Source organism: Anser cygnoides, chromosome 17 (genome assembly GCF_040182565.1).
Source record: "Anser cygnoides isolate HZ-2024a breed goose chromosome 17, Taihu_goose_T2T_genome, whole genome shotgun sequence".
NCBI lineage: Eukaryota > Metazoa > Chordata > Aves > Anseriformes > Anatidae > Anser > Anser cygnoides.
The window spans coordinates 3,640,945-3,662,773 of NC_089889.1; the positions used below are offsets into that span (position 1 = coordinate 3,640,945).

Here is a 21,829-nt window from a genome sequence, read left to right on the forward strand (position 1 = left end):
ATAAAAGAGCTGTACTTAATACTTTGGCCAACCTGATACAGAACATGCGTAATATTGATTGAGAGGGTTCACTTATCTTGTTTCATATGTGAACTTCAACATTCAGCAAAAATACATAGGAATAAAATCCAGTGAGAACCAGCTGATCAGTTCAAAGAGCAACAATATTTTCTAGCTCTAGAAATACTTGCGTTTTCTGCATTGTGCAGAATGACTAAAACCAAGTAATTAAATCCAGTGGATTAAAATTACCTTTGAAGAAGTCTCCAGGAAAATCAGGTGGCGGAGAGACCATTGGGGAGTCTAAATTCACAATGGATTTCATAACAATCTCTAAAGCATTCCTGCCATACTGCATAAGAAAAAAAGTTGTTTTAACAACATGATTCAGTGTTTGTGCCTCAGCTCCAAGCATACACGGGTTAAACCAAGCATTTCTGATTCACAACGGAACTTTTCACTCTTTATTAGCTTTTCAGTTATAAGTTACACTACATAACAGCCCAGTGTTAATTTCTAATTACAATTGCCAAATTAATCTTTTAATTTTAAATGAAAAGACATCATTCACTTCTGACCTGGATTGTTAGCAGATGCAGAGAAGTAACTTACATGCGTATTTCTGCTCTATGTTTTCTGGCTATTTGTAAAGCCACGATCTTAATTCTATTTCAAGAAGAGGCCTTTCATCAGAAAGTAGTAGTTAAAAGTATAAAATGCTTCACATGAGATGGAAGAGATCCTTCCTCAACAGGTCATTTGTGGAATAAGCACCACAGCATGAACTTTCAAACAAAAATAGAACTGTCACCTTGTTGTCAAAATTGAATCTGCTGAGGTCTCGAGTTTCTGTAGCCCGTCTGTCACCATGGGTGAGGGCTCCCTGTTAAGACACACCTTTGTGATTAGAACAAATTAAGGAAACAATAATTTAAGCTCTATTTTCTCAAAAGAAGGATCAGATTTCTTGGAAGGATCAGATCTTACCAAGCTTTCCAGTCTTTTTGCAACTATGGATGCAAATCTTTGCTCTCCAGCCAACTCAGAAATTAGGAATACATACTCTGGAGCAGTTACTTGGTTGGACCTGTGAGTCCTTCCTGGATAGTTAAATAGAATCACATATATTAAATAAATTCCACTTCAATGAACATTTGAATTTTTGAGAATTAAGAAAATAGTTTAATCCTACTGAAAATCAGCTTCTGCTGTAATACAACCAATGGAAAGTGGTACAAAAAAAATAGAGTTTTGGTAACTTCATAAAGAGATTTGATATATGCAAAACAAACTAAGCTGTGGTGTAAACTTGTTCACCAGGTTTCTTTCAAAGCTTTTGAGACTATTAGCTATGACTATTAATGGAGGTGATTCTACCCCAGGCGAAGGAGATTGGAAGGGTTCCTTAAGAGGCCACTTAGTCATTCTTTACATGAATTAACTGTAAATTTAGTATTACTGAATCTGCTAGGAGAAAGATACAAGAAGAGCTATTTACCAAACTGCTGTATTGCTCTATCCGCACTCCATGGCAACTCCAGAGTCATGTGAACTCTCCGCCTCTGATTCTTAGCTCTACGGTCTGCTTGCAGTGAGATACCAGAGCTGGCAGCCTCCGAGATTATGGCAATGTTCTTTTATTAAAAAAGAAGATATTTAGTAATAAAGCCGAGATCAAGTTTCAGTTTTCAGTTTCTAAGAAAAAAATGATGTCTGGAATAGTATCACTGTCATTTGGTCTTAATATCTCAAGAAGGGAAAGAAAGAGGGGAGTGAAAAAAAGTCTGGTTCTCTATCATAGTTAGAAATGCTAACAATTTTTTTTTTTTTGAGAAAGTGTTTTTCACTTTTTGGCAACACCTTTCTATGCAAATGAAAAAAGGCAGTATGTTACAGTCTTGCCATTCTAAAGGACACATTTCTCTGATGGGAAGAGAAAGAAAAGAGAAGGGACAGAGGGAGACCTGTGCAACAGCAAGCAAAAGAAAAGAATTACAGAAAGTTGTGGCTAATACCGCATAAGGAAGAACACGTGGCCATTCTGGTATCTGCATTTGCCTTGAAAGAATTTAAGCTCTTGGACTGTGTGCAAGTCACTTACAGGAACATGAATATTTCCCCTCGAGTGTAATAACAGATCACAGAAGTTCCATGCAACAGCTACATTTACTTGATTTGCCCTCTTGTGGTAGCATACCCAAGTGAATCAGTTATGGTGTTTGTTTTTTCCTCCTCCTTTTATCAGCTCCAATTCTATTATTTTAGTCATTATTTCCTTTCAGAGTACAATTTAAAGGACAAAAGCTATTGCTCTTCCCAGCATTACTTCTCCATCTGTGTTAAGGTTAACAAACTCCCACCCTTTCTCATTGAAACTACTTCTCCCCCTATTGCACCAAGTCAACCTAGTTTTTCCCCCTCTCAACTGTTTGCTCTTTGTAGCAGAAGTACACCTTAATCCAGATAAAGGAATCCGGAAGACATGGAAGGTTTATCTGCTTTATAAACACATGCTGTTTCAACAAGACTAGTTTAAGGGTGCTAGCTTTCCAATTGGCACATTTGTATGTGCCTCCTAGGAACAAGCCTCCATGCCCACCCAAACAAGAGCCTGACCTATGAAGAATGCTGTAGCTACGTATTAGATAGGACTACTCATCACACTGGTTTGAAAAACAATGCACAGCACTGAATAGGAAATGCTTTCTAGCTGGTACTTATCGTACTTAAAGTCACTTACAGTGAGATAAAAGTAGACTGAAATATTCAAGTTGTTGCTCTATGTGACTGACTCATCTAGCAAGTTCTTCTAAATCGTATTTAAGAGCTACCTTATCTCCATCCATGAACCTCTGCTTTTCTGTGATGTTCAGAATTTCAACAGGCACATCAAGTTCAGATCTTGACTCATAAGATATGCTGCCATCATCATTGCTCACAACTCTCCCTTTGCGGCCTGTCATCTTTAAAAACAAGAAGGGAATATAAACTCATTATGGTAATACCAAAATTATTACATGACCCAAACTTCAAGCAGTGATGCTATTTATTCATATACCAACCTTAAAACACAAATTACTGATTCTGAAATTTACCAAGTACAATACTCCAAGCACAAAGCTACCTTTGAGAACCTGCATTATATTTTTTGCTTGACGTCATTATCTGCTACATGGAACACTTATTCAGAGGTGGCTCATGGAATCAAAAGTACAACAAGAACATATCTATGAAAAAACATATACTATACCACTGTCCATAGCGGAGCTGTTAGTCATCAAATAATTCTACAGACTACTGTTGAAGTTATGTCTTAAAATGAAGAGTCTAATGCCTGTCAGAAGTGAAGAAAAGCTGTCACATACTAAGAGCTTGCTATTTTTACTCCTGACAACAGCAACTGGGGACATATAAAAATGCTCACAACTCCAGAGGACTCCAAAGGTACTAAGAAAATGAGCTGAAATGGTAGCTGAGATTGTCAATAATTTTAACAGGGTCTTTTAAATCATGATGATGTTTCTACCTGAAAGGGACAGGTAGCTTAGAGACATGTTCCTAAGATTTTTGAGAAAGAGATACGATCGCTCATCTGACTTTCCACAAATTCGGTTTTATTATACAGGTTCTTAATCTTTATTGCTCTTATGTACCAGCTTCAAACTGACAACAGCTAGTTTGAACTATATACCACTATTAAGAGAAACAGGAACTAGTGTTATTTATCTAATAAGAAGCTACCACCAGTCTCAGAAATAACCTGTTTATCCATCAGAACTCTTGCCTGTATTCCAGTAAAATCTTCCAAGTTTCTCCTTCACGCAGGGGCATTCAGCAAAAATAGGTTATATTCTCATACCTGTGAGATGTCTAAAACTGATGAACTTCTCTTTTCAGATACTTAGGCAATACATTATCTTGAATGACAACAGTGATTTACTGCTGCCAGATCAGTAACATACAGCTGCAGTAGAAAAAACATCATTTTCTCTGACCGTAAACATCAGCCTACCTCTGCAACATTTTCAGGACCACCCAGTTCATCTATAAGCTCATCCAGTGTATTAGGTGGAAGATCTTCAGCCAGCTTTTCCAGTTTATCAAGCAGTTCCTTCTTCATTTGTTGGGCCCTTTCAACAGCATCCTGACTTGTTACAAAGCTGCTGTTTGTGTTACTGTTTGCTGAAAATTAAGAGGAAAACCTTTGATTAGAATTTCACTGATGAATTGCTAAGGTGAACCAAACAAGTGAATTCCAAAGAAATTTATTCTTACCTGATGTGTTGGTGCTAGAAGTAGTGGTACCAACAGTGGAAGTAAAACAGCTAGGTCGTTTTGAGCCAAGACCAGAAGCTAATAAGGCACTTTGAATAGAATCTGGGTCTATACTTTTCTTCTTTTTCTTGTCTTTATTTTTTTTATGCTCTTTTCTAATTAGCCAGGGATCTAGGATTAAAAGAAATATTTTCAAAAAGTTTACAAGTATTTAACAAAAAAATGCATCCCTTCCTTTGAAAACCAATGTTCTCATTACAAAAGGTGACTTACAGAAGCCTGAACTTTAGTGTGTAAAAATCTGCTGAAGAGATGCAGATCACTCTAGAACTAATTCCTGTCTCAGTAGGATTTAACTACACACTTATCATTCGCAATCGTATTTTTGGCTCACTGAAATATTTAAGACTTTACGCTTACTATATACAAGTACAGATACTTGCTTCATGAAGCGCTTAAACTGCCTTACCATCTTCATCATCTTCACTGGATTCATCTCTGAATGGATTGAAGTCATCATCATCTCCAGAACTCAAAAATCTGAGGCTCTCATTATCACTTTCTTCATTGTCTGAAGCATCAGACTCGCTTTCACTCTCATCAGAGCTGCTACCTGCAAGGCCACCTGTTTTACGAGCTTTTTTGGCTTCTCTGCTTACTTCTTCACCTAATTCCATCACCACCCCAGGACAAAAAGGTAAAAAAGTTAGTTTAGACCTTGTAGTCTACTTTTGACATTTGTTTTCACAGCCACTACGTACAAACTGAAAAAATATTCAACATTAAAAACAAAACTGTTTAAAATAAATTTAAGTTCTTCCAGTAAGCCCTCCCCCCAGCACTTTTAAAATCACTTTTTTTTGGTAAAACTACCACCAGCCTGTGGAAAGAGGGTACCAGGCTTCTCTTTTCTTAGTCATGAGAACAAGGAAGCAGTTATTTGCTTGACTGCATCAGGAAGTGGTCTGATATACAAGCTGCTTTGGGACACAATCCCACACTAGTTATCAGCCCAATTTTTGAATGAAGTAATAACTAAAATTTACAGACTGTATTATTTTGGCAGCTGTTTTAAATCTATTAACAGAAATTTGTAACAGAAGTCTTAGAGACCTGTAATACACACTCTTTCCTGAATATTGGTACTGATACTTACATTCCCATAATTTATTTTTTCCCCTCAGAGTTCACTTTTCAGCAGTTGTAAAACTGCTATTTTCACTGTGATATTAGTGTAGCAACTCAAGCGTTACCTTTCCGTTTCTTTATTTTGTTCTCCTTGCAAGGGCTGTCTCTGGGTGAATTGTTGTTGCTTTGAGCAGTCAAGTCAATTCCCAACAAGCTAAACAGTTTCTTCCTGTCAGGAGCTGGAAAGTGCTTTTCAATAAGAGACTGGAATACTCCTCTGTTTAAGGAAAAGAAAGTTCAGTCCAATTTGCATTCATCTAAAGTAGAAACTTGTAACATTTGAACAGCTTGACTTCTGTAAAGAATTATTCCTCATGAATGCAATTACAGATGCACCCTGTATAATTATCACCCATGTTACTGTGTTTGTCACCCTCTAAAAAACAGTGGTAGGAGACATTTACTTTACAGCACTGTTACTTTTAACTCATTAAATTGGATTTTGGTGTCAAGTGTTATTGCTACTGACATTTTCTTACCGCTCAACGTTTAAATGATAGATTAACTTAAATTATTAAGATCTTCAGCAAGGTAGTCTCAGGGTTGGATCTGGCTCATCTGATAAAAGTTTTTCTGTAAATGCAACATGCACTTGACACATTTACCCTCCCTCCCACTTTGAGGTAGAACAGTACCAGCTGTTCCACCTGAAAGCATCATTTAACATGGCATCAGCAGAACCAGGAACTAAAGAACGACTCATATAAGTAATCCTGTCAGACTTCACATACAGGCAGCTTAAGCACAAATTGCTACATGTATTCCAGTTTTCCAGTCACTTTGCTAAAGCGCAATTCTGACAAACATCATATCTTACTTTGCTGTAGAAACAAAGTCATTCAGTTCACCACCACCTTCCTCCAAAGCTTCTAGCGTCCTTGCTTCTCCTGTTGACTGCAGGCCAATAACAACACACTAAAAGACAAATTAACGCAAGGTACACGTTTCAATACCAGAGAGTACAAAAGCATGTTGCTACCATGCCTTTTAAAATATTTGTTATAAACAAAAATATTTAGAGGTAAGTCTTCATCAACTTACTTTCCCATTTTTGATTTCTTCCCGAGCTAGCTGCACCACCCTCTTCACTTTAGATGCTATGCAAAGGTACTTGAAAAACCTCTGATGAGCTGACCAAAATTGACCCCACATAGACTTTTTCATTCGTTGTTCTGCATCAATAAGATCAGCCGCTTGTTGAAACCTTTCTCTAGCGCTGACCCACTGAAAAACAGAATGTTAATTGCTTTGTGTGTCACATTTCAAGGCTATATAGATACATTCTTTAGTATCCAAATAAAGATAGAACTGTAAAGTTAGGATACTATGGGACTGCAAGTCAAGAAACTCCTTGTACATCAAAGCTCACAAAAAAGAAGTTATGGCTGAGTAAAGTCAAAATGTAATTACTTTCATAATGAAAAGCAGATATTTACATTACTGCCAATGCAAATACACAGTTTTTTCTAATTATCTACTTTCTCCATTAATATATTCAGGCTACAAAAGCCAAGAGAACTGCCCATAATTAGGCATAAGCAACAACCAAAAAAAAAAAACTACTGCTTTCACATTTACAATGTTTTGTTATACCCTTTAAAACTTGTCTAAGACAAGAATGTTAAAGTAAGACTTCTGCATGCTTTTAAGTAAACTTTGGATACGAGTCTAATGACTTTTAAACAACTTCATAAAGTAAAATGCTGTTTTGAAGTTGATGTTATAGCTGTCAAAGAACAATTTTAATTATTGTAGCTATGCAGCATGAATACTGAGTCATGCTTAAGCATTTATTCAGCAGGTATAGACCCTGTTCATTTTAAGCTATGTCCAAGGAACAATTAAGCTGTGTCAGGAAGTTCAGATTCCCTATTAGGAAAAAGTTCTTCACTGAGAGGATGGCAAAGCACTGGAACAAACATCCCAGGCAGGAAGGAGATCACGGCTCTAAGCCTGTGTTCAAGAAGCATTTGGACAACGCTCTTACATATATGGCTTAACTCTTACGTTGAGCTATGTAGAGTCAGGAGTTGGGCTCTATGATGGGTCCTTTCCAACTCAGGATATTTTCATTCTAATATTTTTCCTAATACAGTGGTGACGGTGTACAAGAATGTGTACAAATGAATGTGTTTTGCGGACAACGTTAAGAACACGAGATAACCAGCCAAGAAATAAACAAAAACATTAAAGGCAATGACAGCTTTGCCAATTTAGACTTGATCCACTGCACACGTAAAACTACCATCCTGCACTGTTTTAACTACAAGCACAGCTCTACCATACTGCTTCCGTGAAGAAGTGTGTGCAGTCTCTCTGTCTAGTGCTTTTGCAGCTTGTTTTCATCTCAGTTGCCTAAAGAGGGAGGACTGGAGCAACTATAACCAGCAGGAGAACAGCGTAATCTAAGGCAACAGTGACCAAGGTCTCTGAAGCGCTGCAAGAGGGCTGTGGATCTGTCAGATACTGGAAGACGCACCCTAAACTACAGCTTTTATGACTCCAAACAAGAACTAGCAGCTTTTGCCGAAGTCTTAAATGCAAATCTTTACACTAAGATGGTACAAGTAGATGCCATTCCTGTCTCTCAACAAGCAACAGGACTATATTTTATTTCAGAAGCATTTAAGTTTAATGCAAGTAACTTCAACCTCTCAGAACTCAAGACAGAAGCAAATTTAAAGAAGCATTCTTACCAGTTTCACAGATTTATTGTACATTTTAACATATTCCTGTGAAAGCAGAACTTCATCAATTTTGAAAGTTACACCTGAAAAACTCAACTGTCTAGCTATGTACATTCCTCTCAGTTTCATATCCATAGCAACTATTTCCATGGCACCAACACCTCTAAAATAAAACAAAAAGTGAATGTTAGCATTTTCAAGAGCAATGATTTGTTAAAAACACAAAACAAAATTCAAGTGCTTTACAAATAAATAGCATGCTTACAAATGTGGAGGAATGTTTTCAAAATCATTAGGAATGTTTAACTAAACAATACTAATAAAGAAGGTCTCGAAATCTAGCCTCCACATAAAACTACATCCCTGCTCCATGAGTACTATGTGTACTCCAGCAGGTATAAAACACTCAGATAGCTACTTTTTCCCCCAAAATGATCCAGCATGCATTAGGATATCAACTTATTAACTGTAAAGTGAACAAAGAAGTTGGTCCAAACATATAACAATATTTTATTGCAATTTTATTAACTCCAATGAGGACTTAAAATAATGGATACAAACTATATTAAGTTATTCAGATTTATGCTGGTATGAAAATAATTAAGTTACCTAGTAACTTAAGTTCTCTTCAACAGAAACGCACCTTTAGCAATACCTCAAGAGCACTGAAGTCAATTGCAAAGCTAAGCTACTCACAAGCTCAGGCCTGTAATTTCATTATTGCTCATTTGATGCATACTCAGTAATAAAGCGGAGACTACACTTGCACAGTCTAGAAAAAGCATGCATCATGTAGATGGTATGTGAGAAGATGCATACTAAGCCCTATTGTAGCATTCTGAAGTGTTCAAAAATCCTTGTCAAGTAGGCAAAACAGAATATATTAAAATGCTCACCTACCAAAGAATGCAGCAGTGGCATTATCTCCCAACCTCGCACATTTAGTTTTCTTTAAAAGGTCTAAAATACGAAGTACCTTTCAACAGCACACGTCATTTCTCTGAACTGGCTTCTTATACCAGAAAGCATAAGAACAAGACTTCTTACTGTTAAGCTGCCTAAGCTGAGCGCATAAACATTAGAGGGCTTTTGCATATAGGGAGACACTGACTATACCGAGCGTACTTGGTATACACAGTGTGTTTTCATGATTAGCAGCAAAACATTTTCACCTCATACCACCACCCATGTTTTGAGAGGGCTATTCTCCTAGCCGGCTTCTAAAGCTCTCCTTCTGCACGTAAGATTTTGAGAAGCATCTCATCTTTCACCACGTAAGATAAATTACATTTTTGCTAGATTTAGAAGCTAGAGGCAGAAAGTCCTTAGTGACTGGATGAGTTTGAGGAGGACTGTGCGAGCAAAGACAAAGGAACTGGAAAGCACATTCAATCACAACCATATGTGTTCTTGCTATAGCTCTTCAAATTATTACCTTCTTTCGACAGCCTGAATAAAGTCACTGAATTCCCTAAATGGAGTTCCTTCACCCCATATTCCAAGACGGTTCATGTATGCCATATTTCTTGGCTCAGATGCACCTAGGAGAAGAACACACTTTGTACCAGTGCCAGTAAAAGCATACAGACATTTAATGCTAACCAAGTAGTACATACCTGTGGCACTAGCATAAACAACCCTAGCTTTTGGAAGTTTATTTTGAAGTTCCAGTACAGCCAGACCTGTTTTTGTCGGTTTTGATGAACCAACAGGACACAGATTCTTGGCTTTATGACACTCATCAAATACAATCTGAACCATAATTAAGGAAAAGGTTTGTTACACTGACTTTTTTGTGTGAACTTAGAGTTAAGAAGAGAAAACAAGAAAGTCTACTAATTAGAGATAGGTTACAACAGTAAATTGCACTTTTTATTAGTCACATTTAACAACTTTAGGAAAAATATTTAGCTAGTATTTAATAGCACAACTACCCATACTCTTCAGAATTGAATCCATTAGTGTCATTGATACTCCCAGACAAAAACACTTAATATACTGGAGAAAGGAAACGTGTAAGCTTAAGATTCTTAAATACCATTTTAATTTTGTGTTCTTTATAGAAAATGCAAAAGCTCATCTCTTGTACAAGAGTTGTGTGGTAACAATATGACGGTCGTAGACTGCCATGAAGTTTGTAAGACTTCAAGTCTACTGTCAAAGCATCAATGCAATTCATTACTGTGTGACAGTACTGTGAGAAAGAACAAATACAAAAGTACCAGAAAATAAAAACATGGGATTGTCTTTAAGGATGTGCGCTCAAACAACAGCTTTGCTACAACCAACTCCAGATAAAGGATACGACTCCATCAAAGTCTTCACCACACCAGTGAAGAAGCTGCTTTAATCTGGTCTTGTATTTACCACCAGACTGACTTTCACCAATAAGAGAGGAATATGTGGCAAAAATGACACCCTTCTTCACACTTCCATTGTGTTTGGAAGAAATCTTCCCATACTTGAACTGCCATAGAGATAAGAAAAATTATTCAAGGGATTCCTCCTCAGGACCATCTCTACCATATGACTACGGCATGCTGGTGTTCTTAACCTTATGGTTTGTGTACTTTGAAACCCCTGGACCCTACATCGCGCTTAGGGTATATCTGGCTTACGGGAAGTTGGTTAAGAGGTTTTACAGCACTCTGCTTAAACATATACTTAAGAAAGACTAGATCTGAGGCCTTGAAGATTAACAGCCAAGTTCTTCAACTTGACGGTTTCCTTAACTTAAAGACAATTAACATTTTTGTTCCAATGCATTCCTTAAAGCTATTTAGAAAGCGTATTTATGGCTGCTACTATAACTGACAATTTCTAGAAGCTTTACGGTATTTTAGAAAAAAGCAAAAATACTAACTCAAAAGGAATTTTAAGTTCAGACAGTGAACTCAACCAGTAATCACACTTCACAATTTATGCAAGTGGCTAATCCTAAGCAGACAGCACAGAAAATAACTTCATGCGCTGCTGCTGCTTTAATACATTCTGAGAAAGTCTATTATACAATAATTATACACAAAGTGTACTACATACAAAATCTGCACTGGTGGGGTAAAAATGAAAAAGTGCTACAAAGTCTACGTGATTTAAGGATTATTTCAACTTCTAGAAGACACTCTACTAGTAGTATCAGTAGTGGTTTGAAGAATAATGTTTAAAAGTCGCATGGTAAGATTTAATCCTACAAGGGGCCTATTTACATGATTATCTTAAAGCACTGCATGGTTCTCACAAGATTAAGGCCTGTCAAACAAGACCTAGACAGCAGTTTTATTGAAATTAGTACGTTCTTGCTCTTAAAACAGTTAACATGCACAACTTGTCACACAAGCGTACCTAAAGTTTTGCCTCAACTGTACATAGTAAAAAGTTTCCACACCTTGTTTAATGAATGAACCAAAATGTTTTTTGCTCCAATATCTCTCAAATCTCTTTCAGCATCATATTTCAGATCATTCGACACGCTAAACCTGAAGATATAAAAAAGCATTTAAGTTACAGCAGTTCAAAAAGCAGTTGCTAAAACATTTCTCAGAAGAGATTACACTGAATTTAAGTGCTATAGTTACTACAGTGTCTGCTCTAACAAGTCCTTACACACTTACCAGACTGCTCTTTTTCTGCCTAACAAGTAATTTTCATAGATTATCCCAGCTATGGTCCTTCCTTTTCCTACACCAGCACCATCACCTATCAAGAATCCAGCTCTGTCTCCATTGGGCAGGAATGTTTCATGTTGCTGTAGGAGAAAACAAAAACTTGTACTCATTCTCCAAAACACATCACTGCGGATTGTCATAAATAAGCCAACATAAGAAACATCCTATTGGATGAGACCAGTGGTCCACCCCACCAAGCAGTTTCTGACAGCATGAAGAGGTTTTATTGAGAGAGAGCATATGAGCTTGACTGCTCTACGTGGTCCTGATCCCTGCCTCCTTTCCTCAGCACCTGGAACTGCTGTAAAGGATGTGCATCTGTCTAAGTCCTTTTAGCAGCCACTAAGAGATCTTTTTTTTTTAAACCCTTCAATACAGTCACTGCTTACTGTGTAAACATTCTCTTATCAGTTTCATCAAGCTCCCATTTGTGCCCATTTTGTGGAATCTGATGAACAGTTCCACTGCCTTCTTGTGGAATCTGATGAACAGTTCCACTGCCTTCTTGATTATGTAAATCTTGATTTTCATCCCCCTTTATTCTTCCCTCTTCTCCAGCCTTAGGCCTAGACTTTAAGTCTCTTTTTCAGGAAGCAACTTCTTCCTATGACCATTTTAGTTGTCCTCTAACCTTCACTACCTTCCTGATTTACAGAGAGCTGCATAGCCAGTATCAGACATGTGCCCACTGAAGTTTTTAATACAGCAGTAAAACACACAGAAGAGATGTAACACCTAGCATACCTGGGCTGCGTAAGTGATCGCTTCAAGTTGCAAAGCTGACAACCAGCCATTATCAATTGTTTCTTCTGATATCGATGTCTGGTACCACACATCAGGAGGAGTTACACTGGATAACGAGCTGGTTTCCACTACCGGGTCAGGATGACGTAGACCGATTTTTACTGGTTGGAAAAGTAAGGGGGGGAGGAAGAGGATGAGAACATCATAAACAGATCTGTTGCTACAGAAAAGGTTGGTTTATTTACTAAAACAAACTGCAGTTGACCACTGCAAAGGTTGAACTCAAGAAATACGCTTCAATGTTTACTCAAGTCTAAGTTGCTTTAAATTATCACATACAAAGGAATACATCAACCTGGGTTTACATAACCGCAATTCTTAACTGTTTCTCTTTTAACCACCTTCCCCCAATTTTAATGAAGTTGTACAAAAGCTCATTGTATAGAAAATTAAAAATATTTATGTACTCGATATGTTTGAAACTGCCCTGAACTTTGCCTTCTCCAAAAAATAGAGGCAGCCTCAAATGTCAGTATCACAAAAGCAACATTCTTCTCACTATTTATACAGGGCTGTTTTTAAGTAGTACAAGAAGAGAAAAGATTTAGAACAGACATGGTTTAATTACTGACAGATATCTCTGACAATAAAAATTAACCATTTAGCTGCAAACCCCATACAATTTTTTTGCTTTACTTTTAGAGCTGATCATCAAGCAACTAGTAAACAAGATTAGGCCTTTTTGTCACTAATTACAATAAAGAGGGGAAAGGAGAAAAGAGAGGAGATGGCAATTAACAGCTGTAAGAGATGCGCTTCCTTTTTAGAAGAACAAAAAGGCAATTCTAAGAAATAAAAGTCAGGAACAATACAGGAAGAAAGCACTTAGGGTAAACTTCACACTGAAAGACTCAAAATGGATTTTAAGGATAGTAGTGACCACTCAAACTTTTTATAAGAAATTCCTCTGCTGAGACAGAAAACTTAAAGGTAAAAAACCCGATTTCAGTTCAACTCTATTTATGAAACAGGCACTGCTCAATGAACTCCTTTTCTGTTAAGGAAAGGAACATTACCTTCCAAAACTAAGTGCTATAGAAGAAAAAAATCCTAGGGAAAAAAAAACACCATAAATTCAGATTTTTTCTTCATTCAGATAGAAACCTATAGGACTTATGGTGTCTGCTATTCACTCCTCTATAGGTACTAAAGATATCATCACATTTCAGCATTTTAATGCATTTAAGCTTTAGGTCATACATTTTATTGGCATATACTCAGCGTAAGTTTCTGCATGGCCCATTTCTTCTTCATCTTCTTCCTCAGGTTCCTCCTCCTCTTTTACTGCTGGCACTTTCTAGAACAGAGGAATATCTGCATTAGAGTACTAATAATGTGCTGTTTGACTATGTCCTGAAAATTAAACTGAGAAACGTAATGAACATAAACTTGCACTTGACTGTTTTCTTAGCACATGTAATAAAGCAGCTGGGCAAACTACAGAAGGAAACGTACATCTCTTAGGCTCTGAAGAAATCTTCAAACACAACATCATGGAGCTTCCTCTCCCTTATAGAGGGAATCACTACTACAGCATTTTAAATCCAAGCTATGACTTAAAGAAAACAACAAGTTAAAAACCTAACTTTCAGGTACTCCTGTGAAGTCTCTTCTAGTTGCACATTCATTGCACAATTTCACACCTTCAGGGAACAGTTATGATAGTTACCACAGTTATATCCAGTATTCTCCCAAACTTGACAGTTATCCATTTTTACTGTGATTTTGGTTAACGTAAATATACTAATATTTTAAAACACTCTCTAGACAACAACTCAAAGTCTTTCACAATTAATATTTAATATTTGCCCAAAGAAAATTTTTTGTGCCAGTTACTGAGGAGCACTGCTCATCACAAATTTCAACCCAATTCCATCAGTGATGATGATGAAACTCTAAAATACGTTCTGGTGCTGTAAACATCTATTAAAATTTAAGGCTATTGAATGATACTCTATTTACATCTTAAATCAAACCACCCAAAACGTCAGTCATGCTAGAGAAAGTCTCCTAGTTTCCTTGTTGCTAGTTACACAGAGATACTTTAAAAGAAGAAGGTCTTAAAAACACACAGCGAGCGAGGTGTTTATCAGCTTTAACTGGAGCACATCCTTTCGCGTCCACACAGAGAGGTCCTGTTAAAGGTAACTTCAAGAAATTGCCATTTAGTATGCAGGCTGCCTGGTCTACACAGCTGTTAGTTTTAGTCATCTAATCAAGTACTCTTAGCAGAGAAGCAAACCTTTTGAAGAAACAGATGCACTCAGTACAATTCTACCACAACAGGCAAATACAAGTAACCACCGAAACCAGTCACAGTTGGCTGGGGCCGATAAAATATAAACTCATTTAGCAGATTAACTACTTGTACTACTTACCATAGTAGGTGAAAAACTTCTCATTTTAATATCATTTATCCATATTCTTGCTACCTCTTTTGTGGAAGCCTCCTTCTTCACTGCACCATTGCTTAGATCAGCTACAAAAAAAAGAAAAAACACCCGCTGTGTTTTACGGGAATTCCCTCTAAACGCTGACTCAGATTTCAACACTTCTCTTCCAGCTCATTAACAGAGAAGGACACTACTGTTCAGTAGGACACAGGTGCTTCATAATGCTATCAATATTTGTGTCCAAAACTAACGTGTCTGAGCACACAAGGAGTTAAGTCCCACTACTATTTAAAATTTCCCATGCAATACCATCACATTTGACACAGGCGTGTATTAGTTTCAAAATAAAAAAGAGACCTTCACCAAATCTAGACACAGTGTTTAGAAGTACTCCACCTTGTGAACCTCTGGAGTTTAACAACAAACCAGAAAGCTCAGTGTTTCAACAGAAATGAACGTACCTGGTTTGGTGGCATTTACCACCTTAGGAACTACAATTATGTCTGAAAAAAAGAAAACCAACTTTGGTCTCAATTGTTTGGAGTTTATAACAGGATCCTTCAAGATGGAGATTTACTAACTTGCCTGTCTTCACCCACATTTGGAATCAACTAGCAATAGGGCTCAGTACAGAATTAAAAGAAATTAATGCAAGGAAACACGTAAAACAATTAAAAGAGCGGTCAAGCTTCCATGAGGTCAATAGTCAATACATATTAGATTTCATGCAACTGACCCTAGAAAACAATTAAAACAATTGCACAGAAAGCATTTGCCTCAGAGAGGCTGTTTAATTTTTTTTTTTTTTTTTTACAATCTAGAACTTCTGCTGCCTGAGTTGTATGAAAAGACCACGCTTCCTTCCACAAGCTTCTCTGCCCCAAGTTTTCTACAAGTACTTACCATTTTTTTAATTATTTTTGAATAAGAACGAAAAAGGTCCAAAACCACAAGCACATAAATAAGACTAGAAATGTGGTTCTAAAAGGCATGTCTCCTTACTTGAGAAGATGCATATTCCACTACTTTCTGCAGCTGTGCCACTACACCACCTATTGGGTCTTGATAATTCCTTATTATTTACATGCTTCTGTGAGCTTTCATTTAGTACAAAGAGGTAAGTCTGAGATCCCAAAAAACTCTTTCCTGTTCTCCCTCACTGCTTTTCCTGCCTCCCACCCCTCAACTTCAGTAACTTCAGTTGTTTTTTTAAGTTCAATTTTTGTTAACCACTTCAGAACAATGAGCAAGGAGGAACATTCTTGTTTCCATCCTAACAGCTGGCTTCGTTTAGAGCGCATTCTACCTGCAGATGAAAAAGAGGCGTACTTTCAACTCTGCCTATAAAAATCAGTAACATTTATTTCAGAGACAATGATAAAATAGTAACACAGAAGAAGCCTGTGTACCTCTCAGGAAAAGCAGCAATAGAGATATTTTCAAACTCAAGTAGCCCAATCTTACCTCATGCTAAAAGCAGAATAACTCAAAAAAAATGAAACCAATACATTTCATGCAATACTTTAGACATTAAATTGCAATTTAAAAATAGGTATGCACGCAGTTTTTCCCCTTTTATTTAAGCTAATCATGTAAGTTAACTACATGTTAGAAATAGCATACAGGAAAAGACTATGAAAGGTATCACAAGGTGAAGATTTAGAGCGCGGTAATAAAATACTTCTGGCACATAACACCATCTTAAAGCAGTAACCTGGAAGCAAACAAAGTTTTTAGCACCTTTTTTTTTTTTTTTTTTTTTAAACACAACAGGTCTGATGCTTCCCATGAAATATACAGGGCTACCAAGATTCTCCTTTCTTGGGAGATACTTTAGAGAAACACTGTATGATAGGAGTACTACAGATCTGTTTTGGAAGATGCAAGGGAACAAGCCCATCTGTCGTAGTTCCACAGCAAACATACAGCAGAACAAGAACTCACACAGGCTCAAGAAAGCTAAGCCATCAACTTCAGTAATGCCCACAAATTAATTTTACGAATTTGCCAGCTGCATTTTAAAACATCATTTTCCTCATTCTTTATGGTAAACTGAAGGCGTAACTTTTTTAAAGCCTGTTATTTTGTATTACTTCACCCTGAATTCTAACACTATTAGAGTTTGAACAGAATTTATAAGGTTTTCTGCACACTTTCATTTTACTGTGATATTCCAAAAATCAACCAAAATATAAGATGTACAAATATCTTCACACAAGATTATTTTACCATTTATCCAAAATACTGTAATTATGAAGAAAGAAGAACACTCACTTGCTGCTGTTGCTACTGGTTGGGCAATGTTAGGAGGTGGCTTCAACTTCATTAGTTCATTAAGACTATTATTCTTCAGAAGATCTTTCAGCTGAATCTGGTCCTTCGAAGGTGCAGTGGTCAAGGCATTCCGTACTGCTGGTGCTGCAACTGAGGGTCGAGTAGTTGTGCTGGTCTGAATGATTTTTGCTACAGTAATAGTCTGCCTCGTGGTTGTAACAGGTGTTGTTTTTGTCATCACTATTGTAGTCCCCAAAGTTGGAAGCTGATTTATTTGATTCAGCACAAAGGTTGTGGTGGATGGTGGTTGCTACCAACAAAGAACCAGGGAGATTTTTCAGACAGCAGTGAAAAAAGCAGACTATTAGCCTTTCAGCTAGAGCACAAGAGTCACCATTTACGAACTCTGTTAATAAGAATTGCCTTGTGGTACAACAGGCTGAGCACAAAGTGTCTTTCAAAACATTTACCACTATATTGCTGTTCGTGTTTTTGCATTTTTTTAAAGACAAGGGAAAGTAAATAAATAGGATGAAGGATTAAACATCTAGGCACAAAACATAACTTCCATGGGTATAGAAACACTAAACTGAAGAAAATTTCCAACATACAAACTATGTCCACAGTTGTGGAGTAAATAACTTGGATTACTTGAAGTACTTGGTGCAACCTTTCAGACACGCTGCAGATCTGGCCTTTTATATTCTCCCTTCAGGTGCAACTACCACACTTGTGGTGCTCAAAATTATCTGCAGTTACAAAAGGTGATGCATAGTTCAGGCACAGGATTCAAGTTCCCAAAGCTTTCATATACCCAGAATATGCATGCAGGGGAAGTAAAATGCACATTGGACACCCCAAAATGTTTTTCTGCATGCTGCTTGTCCTCTTTGGTGCTCCTTGCCATGAAAATCCTATTAACCCATGGGTCTGTTCAGCTCTCACAGGCTCAAAATACATAGTACTGAGATGACGGCTAACTGGCATGATACAGTCCCAGCTCTTTTGTGACATTTCACTAACATACACATACAAAACCCTGAAGTTCTTACCCGAACATTTAATAAGGCTGGAGTTGATACAGTCTCTGGTTCTTGTTTCACAGCAGCTGTGGCCTCAGTTTCCAAGCCTAGCTCTAACGCACTAAGTGGCACTGACTGCAGAGGGAAGAAAGAAAGAATCACTAGGTACTGGTATTAGCAGGAAATCAAATTCAAGTCTGAACACCCACCCACAAAATGAAAGTTAATAGGGAAGTCCTTAACTGAGCTTACTAACAAAGGCTGCACTGAAAACAAAAGGTCATCAAGTGGTTATTTCCATCCAGAAAAGTTGAAGACCATTAGTTAACTGCAGAGAAAACGTTATTAGGTTCGTGACGTCACTGACATCTCATAGGAAGCAGCCAGATATTAAGAGTGTGCACATTTTAAGGGAGAGCAAGACGACTCCAGTAATGCAGAGTTCTCTATGGACACATGACAGTACATCCCCATTTAACATAATGAAACCAGGCAAGTTAAATATATGACTATACTGACCTAAATAGCGTGTTTCAGACTGCGTTAGTATAAAGTTTAAAATGAACTGACAAGTCATTTTCCAATTTCAGCATTATGAAGCAATAAATTCATGAAAATTCCACATTCTTTGAACATTTGCTATGGATCCTCCCTCCTCTCCCAATACACCAAGTACAAGCTCTTATGTCCTCTAGCAAACAACAATGTTCTTGTTTTAACCTGCTGAACAGCTGGAGTTGGAGCTGGATTTGCAAGAACCACGTCCGGAGAGTCAATATCAAATAGATCATTTGGACTGATTCCACTCTCACTCAAAGCAGCAAGCAACAGATCTTGTCCTGGCTCCACCATCTCTAAAAAATTAAGATCATAAACACAAGTTACATTTAATTGTGACTTACTGTGCATGTGCACACACATTTAAAGTTTCCTTCCCTGTATTTAAGAACACGTGCAGTGCAGTCACCTGCATACATAGTTTCACTTTCTGTATTTGCTCCGGCTCTTTTGTTCATTTCAAAAAAATATTCTACAAATCTTTTCAATATGCCCAAACTTAGAAGTAGGTAGGAAAAAAGTTTGCTACGCAGAACGCTATGACACTCATTAACTTACAGAAAAAAGATGGCCTTTTTAGTCTTCATCACACTACATTTTTAAGCATGACAAGAAATATCAAGAGGCAGAAGTGGCGAGACTATTATGCTAATGATGCGTCTCTGTCAGTAAAGCACACCGCACGAGGGAAGCACAATTAAAATTCATTTAGTTTATCTTGTAACAACAATTTAGCGATAAAAAGCTTGTAAGGGAAGCTTTTATTTCTTGCGTACCGTTTCATTAGGTAGTAATTCATTCATGGGAGAAATTTTGTTTTGCATAGGGGAAAGAACAAATGTTCCATATAGTAGTACGTTAGCTACACATTAAATAGGACACCAGCATCAGGTCACAGGCTCCTTCACGTGTAGGACAAGCAAAATTAATTCCAAAAAGCTACGCTAGGCAGTGTATAAACTTCTGAAAAAGCCAAATGCTGTTCAAGACAGATGTGTTTTGCTCTCCTAAGGAAGTCCTAAGAGAAAAACTGAATTTCACTCGTTACCTCAGCTGTTGCTTACATATTCCGAAATACACCTTAAGCAGAAATTCATTTCACTTGCTTTCTGCACCACCACTACCACCCATTGGTAACAAAACAGAAAACTAACAAAGCTGAACACATACTTCGAAGCAGATAAGAACACAAAAACATTTGCCATTTCAGACACATTCACAGATGAAGCAGCATTCAGTCGCTTATCCTTCTCTACGGGTACACTAAGCCACAGCCAGCTGGTCGGTCACACACATTACCTAGCACGTTTGGCAGAACAGGTAATTCTTGTAGTAAATAAAGCCTCGGGCATTTAATTCTTGCTCTTCCTAGCTCTAGTAGGCCCAATAATAGGGAGAGACCTTCTTCTAGTGGACCAACTCTCAGACGGTGGCACCGCAGCCGAAGGAGTGGACGTATGGTACAGGGACAAGCGGGAAGATGTACTTTTAAGCCTCAAAGACTGTTCTGTCCAGAAGAATACCAAAGCAACAAAATAATCGGTGGAGCTCCTACTAACCCAACGCGATCCCATTAAAGGCCATTTGCTATGTCAGAACTATACTCTGACCTTTTTTTCCCTAAGAAAAATAAAGCACTTGAGGTGATCAGCTAAGTCGGCAGAACAGCCTACTTTGTAGTTTATTGGCACGGCAGATCTGAAGATAGCGAGCAGACAAGTTACGTGTCAGCTCCTTCAGAGGACGTCACCTCCCACGAGTCCGTCTCCTGGAGTCCTGAATGGGTCAATAAAAGCGAGTAAGAGCAGACTGCTGGCTTTACCTTTCAGAAATATTAAGCCCCCTATCTCAGAAAAGGGGTCTATAAATGCATACAACCACTGAAATGGGAAGGATAAATCTAATTTTCATCAGACTAAAATACTGACCCATCATTTTGGTTAAAGGTTTACAGCATTGTTCCCTGATTATAAACTGGTGGGAGGAGAAAGATGAAGCCTGCAAAACGAAGTTTTGGCTTCTCGATCCTTTTGGTGTTCAGAACTTCAGCCGTTGCAGGTGAGTTTGTACAGTGGGGGGAATTAACACTGGTCACCCCTTCAAACTGGCGGCCCTGCAACACTTCACAATTGTAACTTTGCAGCACTCATTTGGGAAGGAGCAGGCACTCTTCTGCACAGCGCAAACACCTTTGCTCACAGTCAAACAAGAACACCTAAATGTACAAGAAGAGCGACAGTTAGGTCATTGTTCAGCCTGCACGTAGCTTTCCTTGAGCCACCTCTAGAAGGAGGTATGGCTAGAGCCCAGTTGAGAGATGCATATGAACCTCTTTACAGAACAGGGGCATAGGAAAACAGAAGCTTGGAGCTGTTTACTTCAGTATTCTTTTGTCCTAGTTCTCTTTAAGATAACTTCTAGTCTAGTACTGCAATACGAGGCAAGGACTTCCTATGAAATTAAGGCTCAAACCGAGGCTAGGAAAAATAACAGCACCACACACACAAACGCATCTTCCCCAACCACTCTAAAATGGTGCCACAACCTATCAAGTCTGTTTAAGGTCAAGTTTAACATAACAATTGCCCTGAACACTTCGTTTTTAACCCTTAAAAACACAATGGCTTGGATATTTGAATCAGTCTGAGTTCCAAAAACCAGTCACAGAAGTAATTTGTTAATTGCTTGCTTCAAAGTTTCTGCGAGATGAGCAGCAATAAAAACTAGCATAGCAATTCCTAGAATTCCAGAGTGCATACGGTCAGCTCCGAACCCCCACTTTCCTACCAGAGCTGTCTTCATCCGAGAAATCCCCCAGCTGTATTCCTCCCATGCTAACTCCTATTTGAACAGTCTTAAAAATTAGCTTTGGCTGGACTGTTAGCAACCGTTAACAGAAACAACAGCAATTGTTTACTTGTCTGTCACACAGCTTGGACAATGAAAGTTTGACTAACTAGTTT

General features: G+C 37.8%; 1 protein-coding gene across 4 annotated transcripts in view; it reads right to left on the reverse strand.

Annotated features, from left to right (window-relative positions):
• Window positions 1-21,829, reverse strand: part of SBNO1 (strawberry notch homolog 1) — a 30,997-nt gene that overhangs the window by 5,649 nt on the left and 3,519 nt on the right. For 2 of the 4 annotated variants that reach the window (XM_066979220.1, XM_048073958.2), the window contains exons 2-25: window positions 19,029-19,162; window positions 18,339-18,443; window positions 17,287-17,596; window positions 15,474-15,515; window positions 14,998-15,098; window positions 13,820-13,916; window positions 12,560-12,720; window positions 11,762-11,895; window positions 11,536-11,626; window positions 10,456-10,617; window positions 9,767-9,902; window positions 9,586-9,691; window positions 8,160-8,313; window positions 6,505-6,687; window positions 6,281-6,378; window positions 5,529-5,680; window positions 4,745-4,942; window positions 4,276-4,446; window positions 4,013-4,182; window positions 2,832-2,963; window positions 1,499-1,634; window positions 988-1,100; window positions 812-883; window positions 253-352 (exon numbers count right to left, since the gene is read on the reverse strand). In XM_066979220.1, coding sequence (XP_066835321.1) covers window positions 253-352; window positions 812-883; window positions 988-1,100; window positions 1,499-1,634; window positions 2,832-2,963; window positions 4,013-4,182; window positions 4,276-4,446; window positions 4,745-4,942; window positions 5,529-5,680; window positions 6,281-6,378; window positions 6,505-6,687; window positions 8,160-8,313; window positions 9,586-9,691; window positions 9,767-9,902; window positions 10,456-10,617; window positions 11,536-11,626; window positions 11,762-11,895; window positions 12,560-12,720; window positions 13,820-13,916; window positions 14,998-15,098; window positions 15,474-15,515; window positions 17,287-17,596; window positions 18,339-18,443; window positions 19,029-19,160 — 3,256 coding nt within the window. In that variant the 5' untranslated portion in view covers window positions 19,161-19,162. Of the gene's footprint in view, window positions 1-252; window positions 353-811; window positions 884-987; window positions 1,101-1,498; window positions 1,635-2,831; window positions 2,964-4,012; window positions 4,183-4,275; window positions 4,447-4,744; window positions 4,943-5,528; window positions 5,681-6,280; window positions 6,379-6,504; window positions 6,688-8,159; window positions 8,314-9,585; window positions 9,692-9,766; window positions 9,903-10,455; window positions 10,618-11,535; window positions 11,627-11,761; window positions 11,896-12,559; window positions 12,721-13,819; window positions 13,917-14,997; window positions 15,099-15,473; window positions 15,516-17,286; window positions 17,597-18,338; window positions 18,444-19,028; window positions 19,163-20,794; window positions 21,057-21,829 lie in introns of those variants that run through there. The other 2 variants (XM_048073956.2, XM_048073957.2) reach the window with 2 other exon arrangements.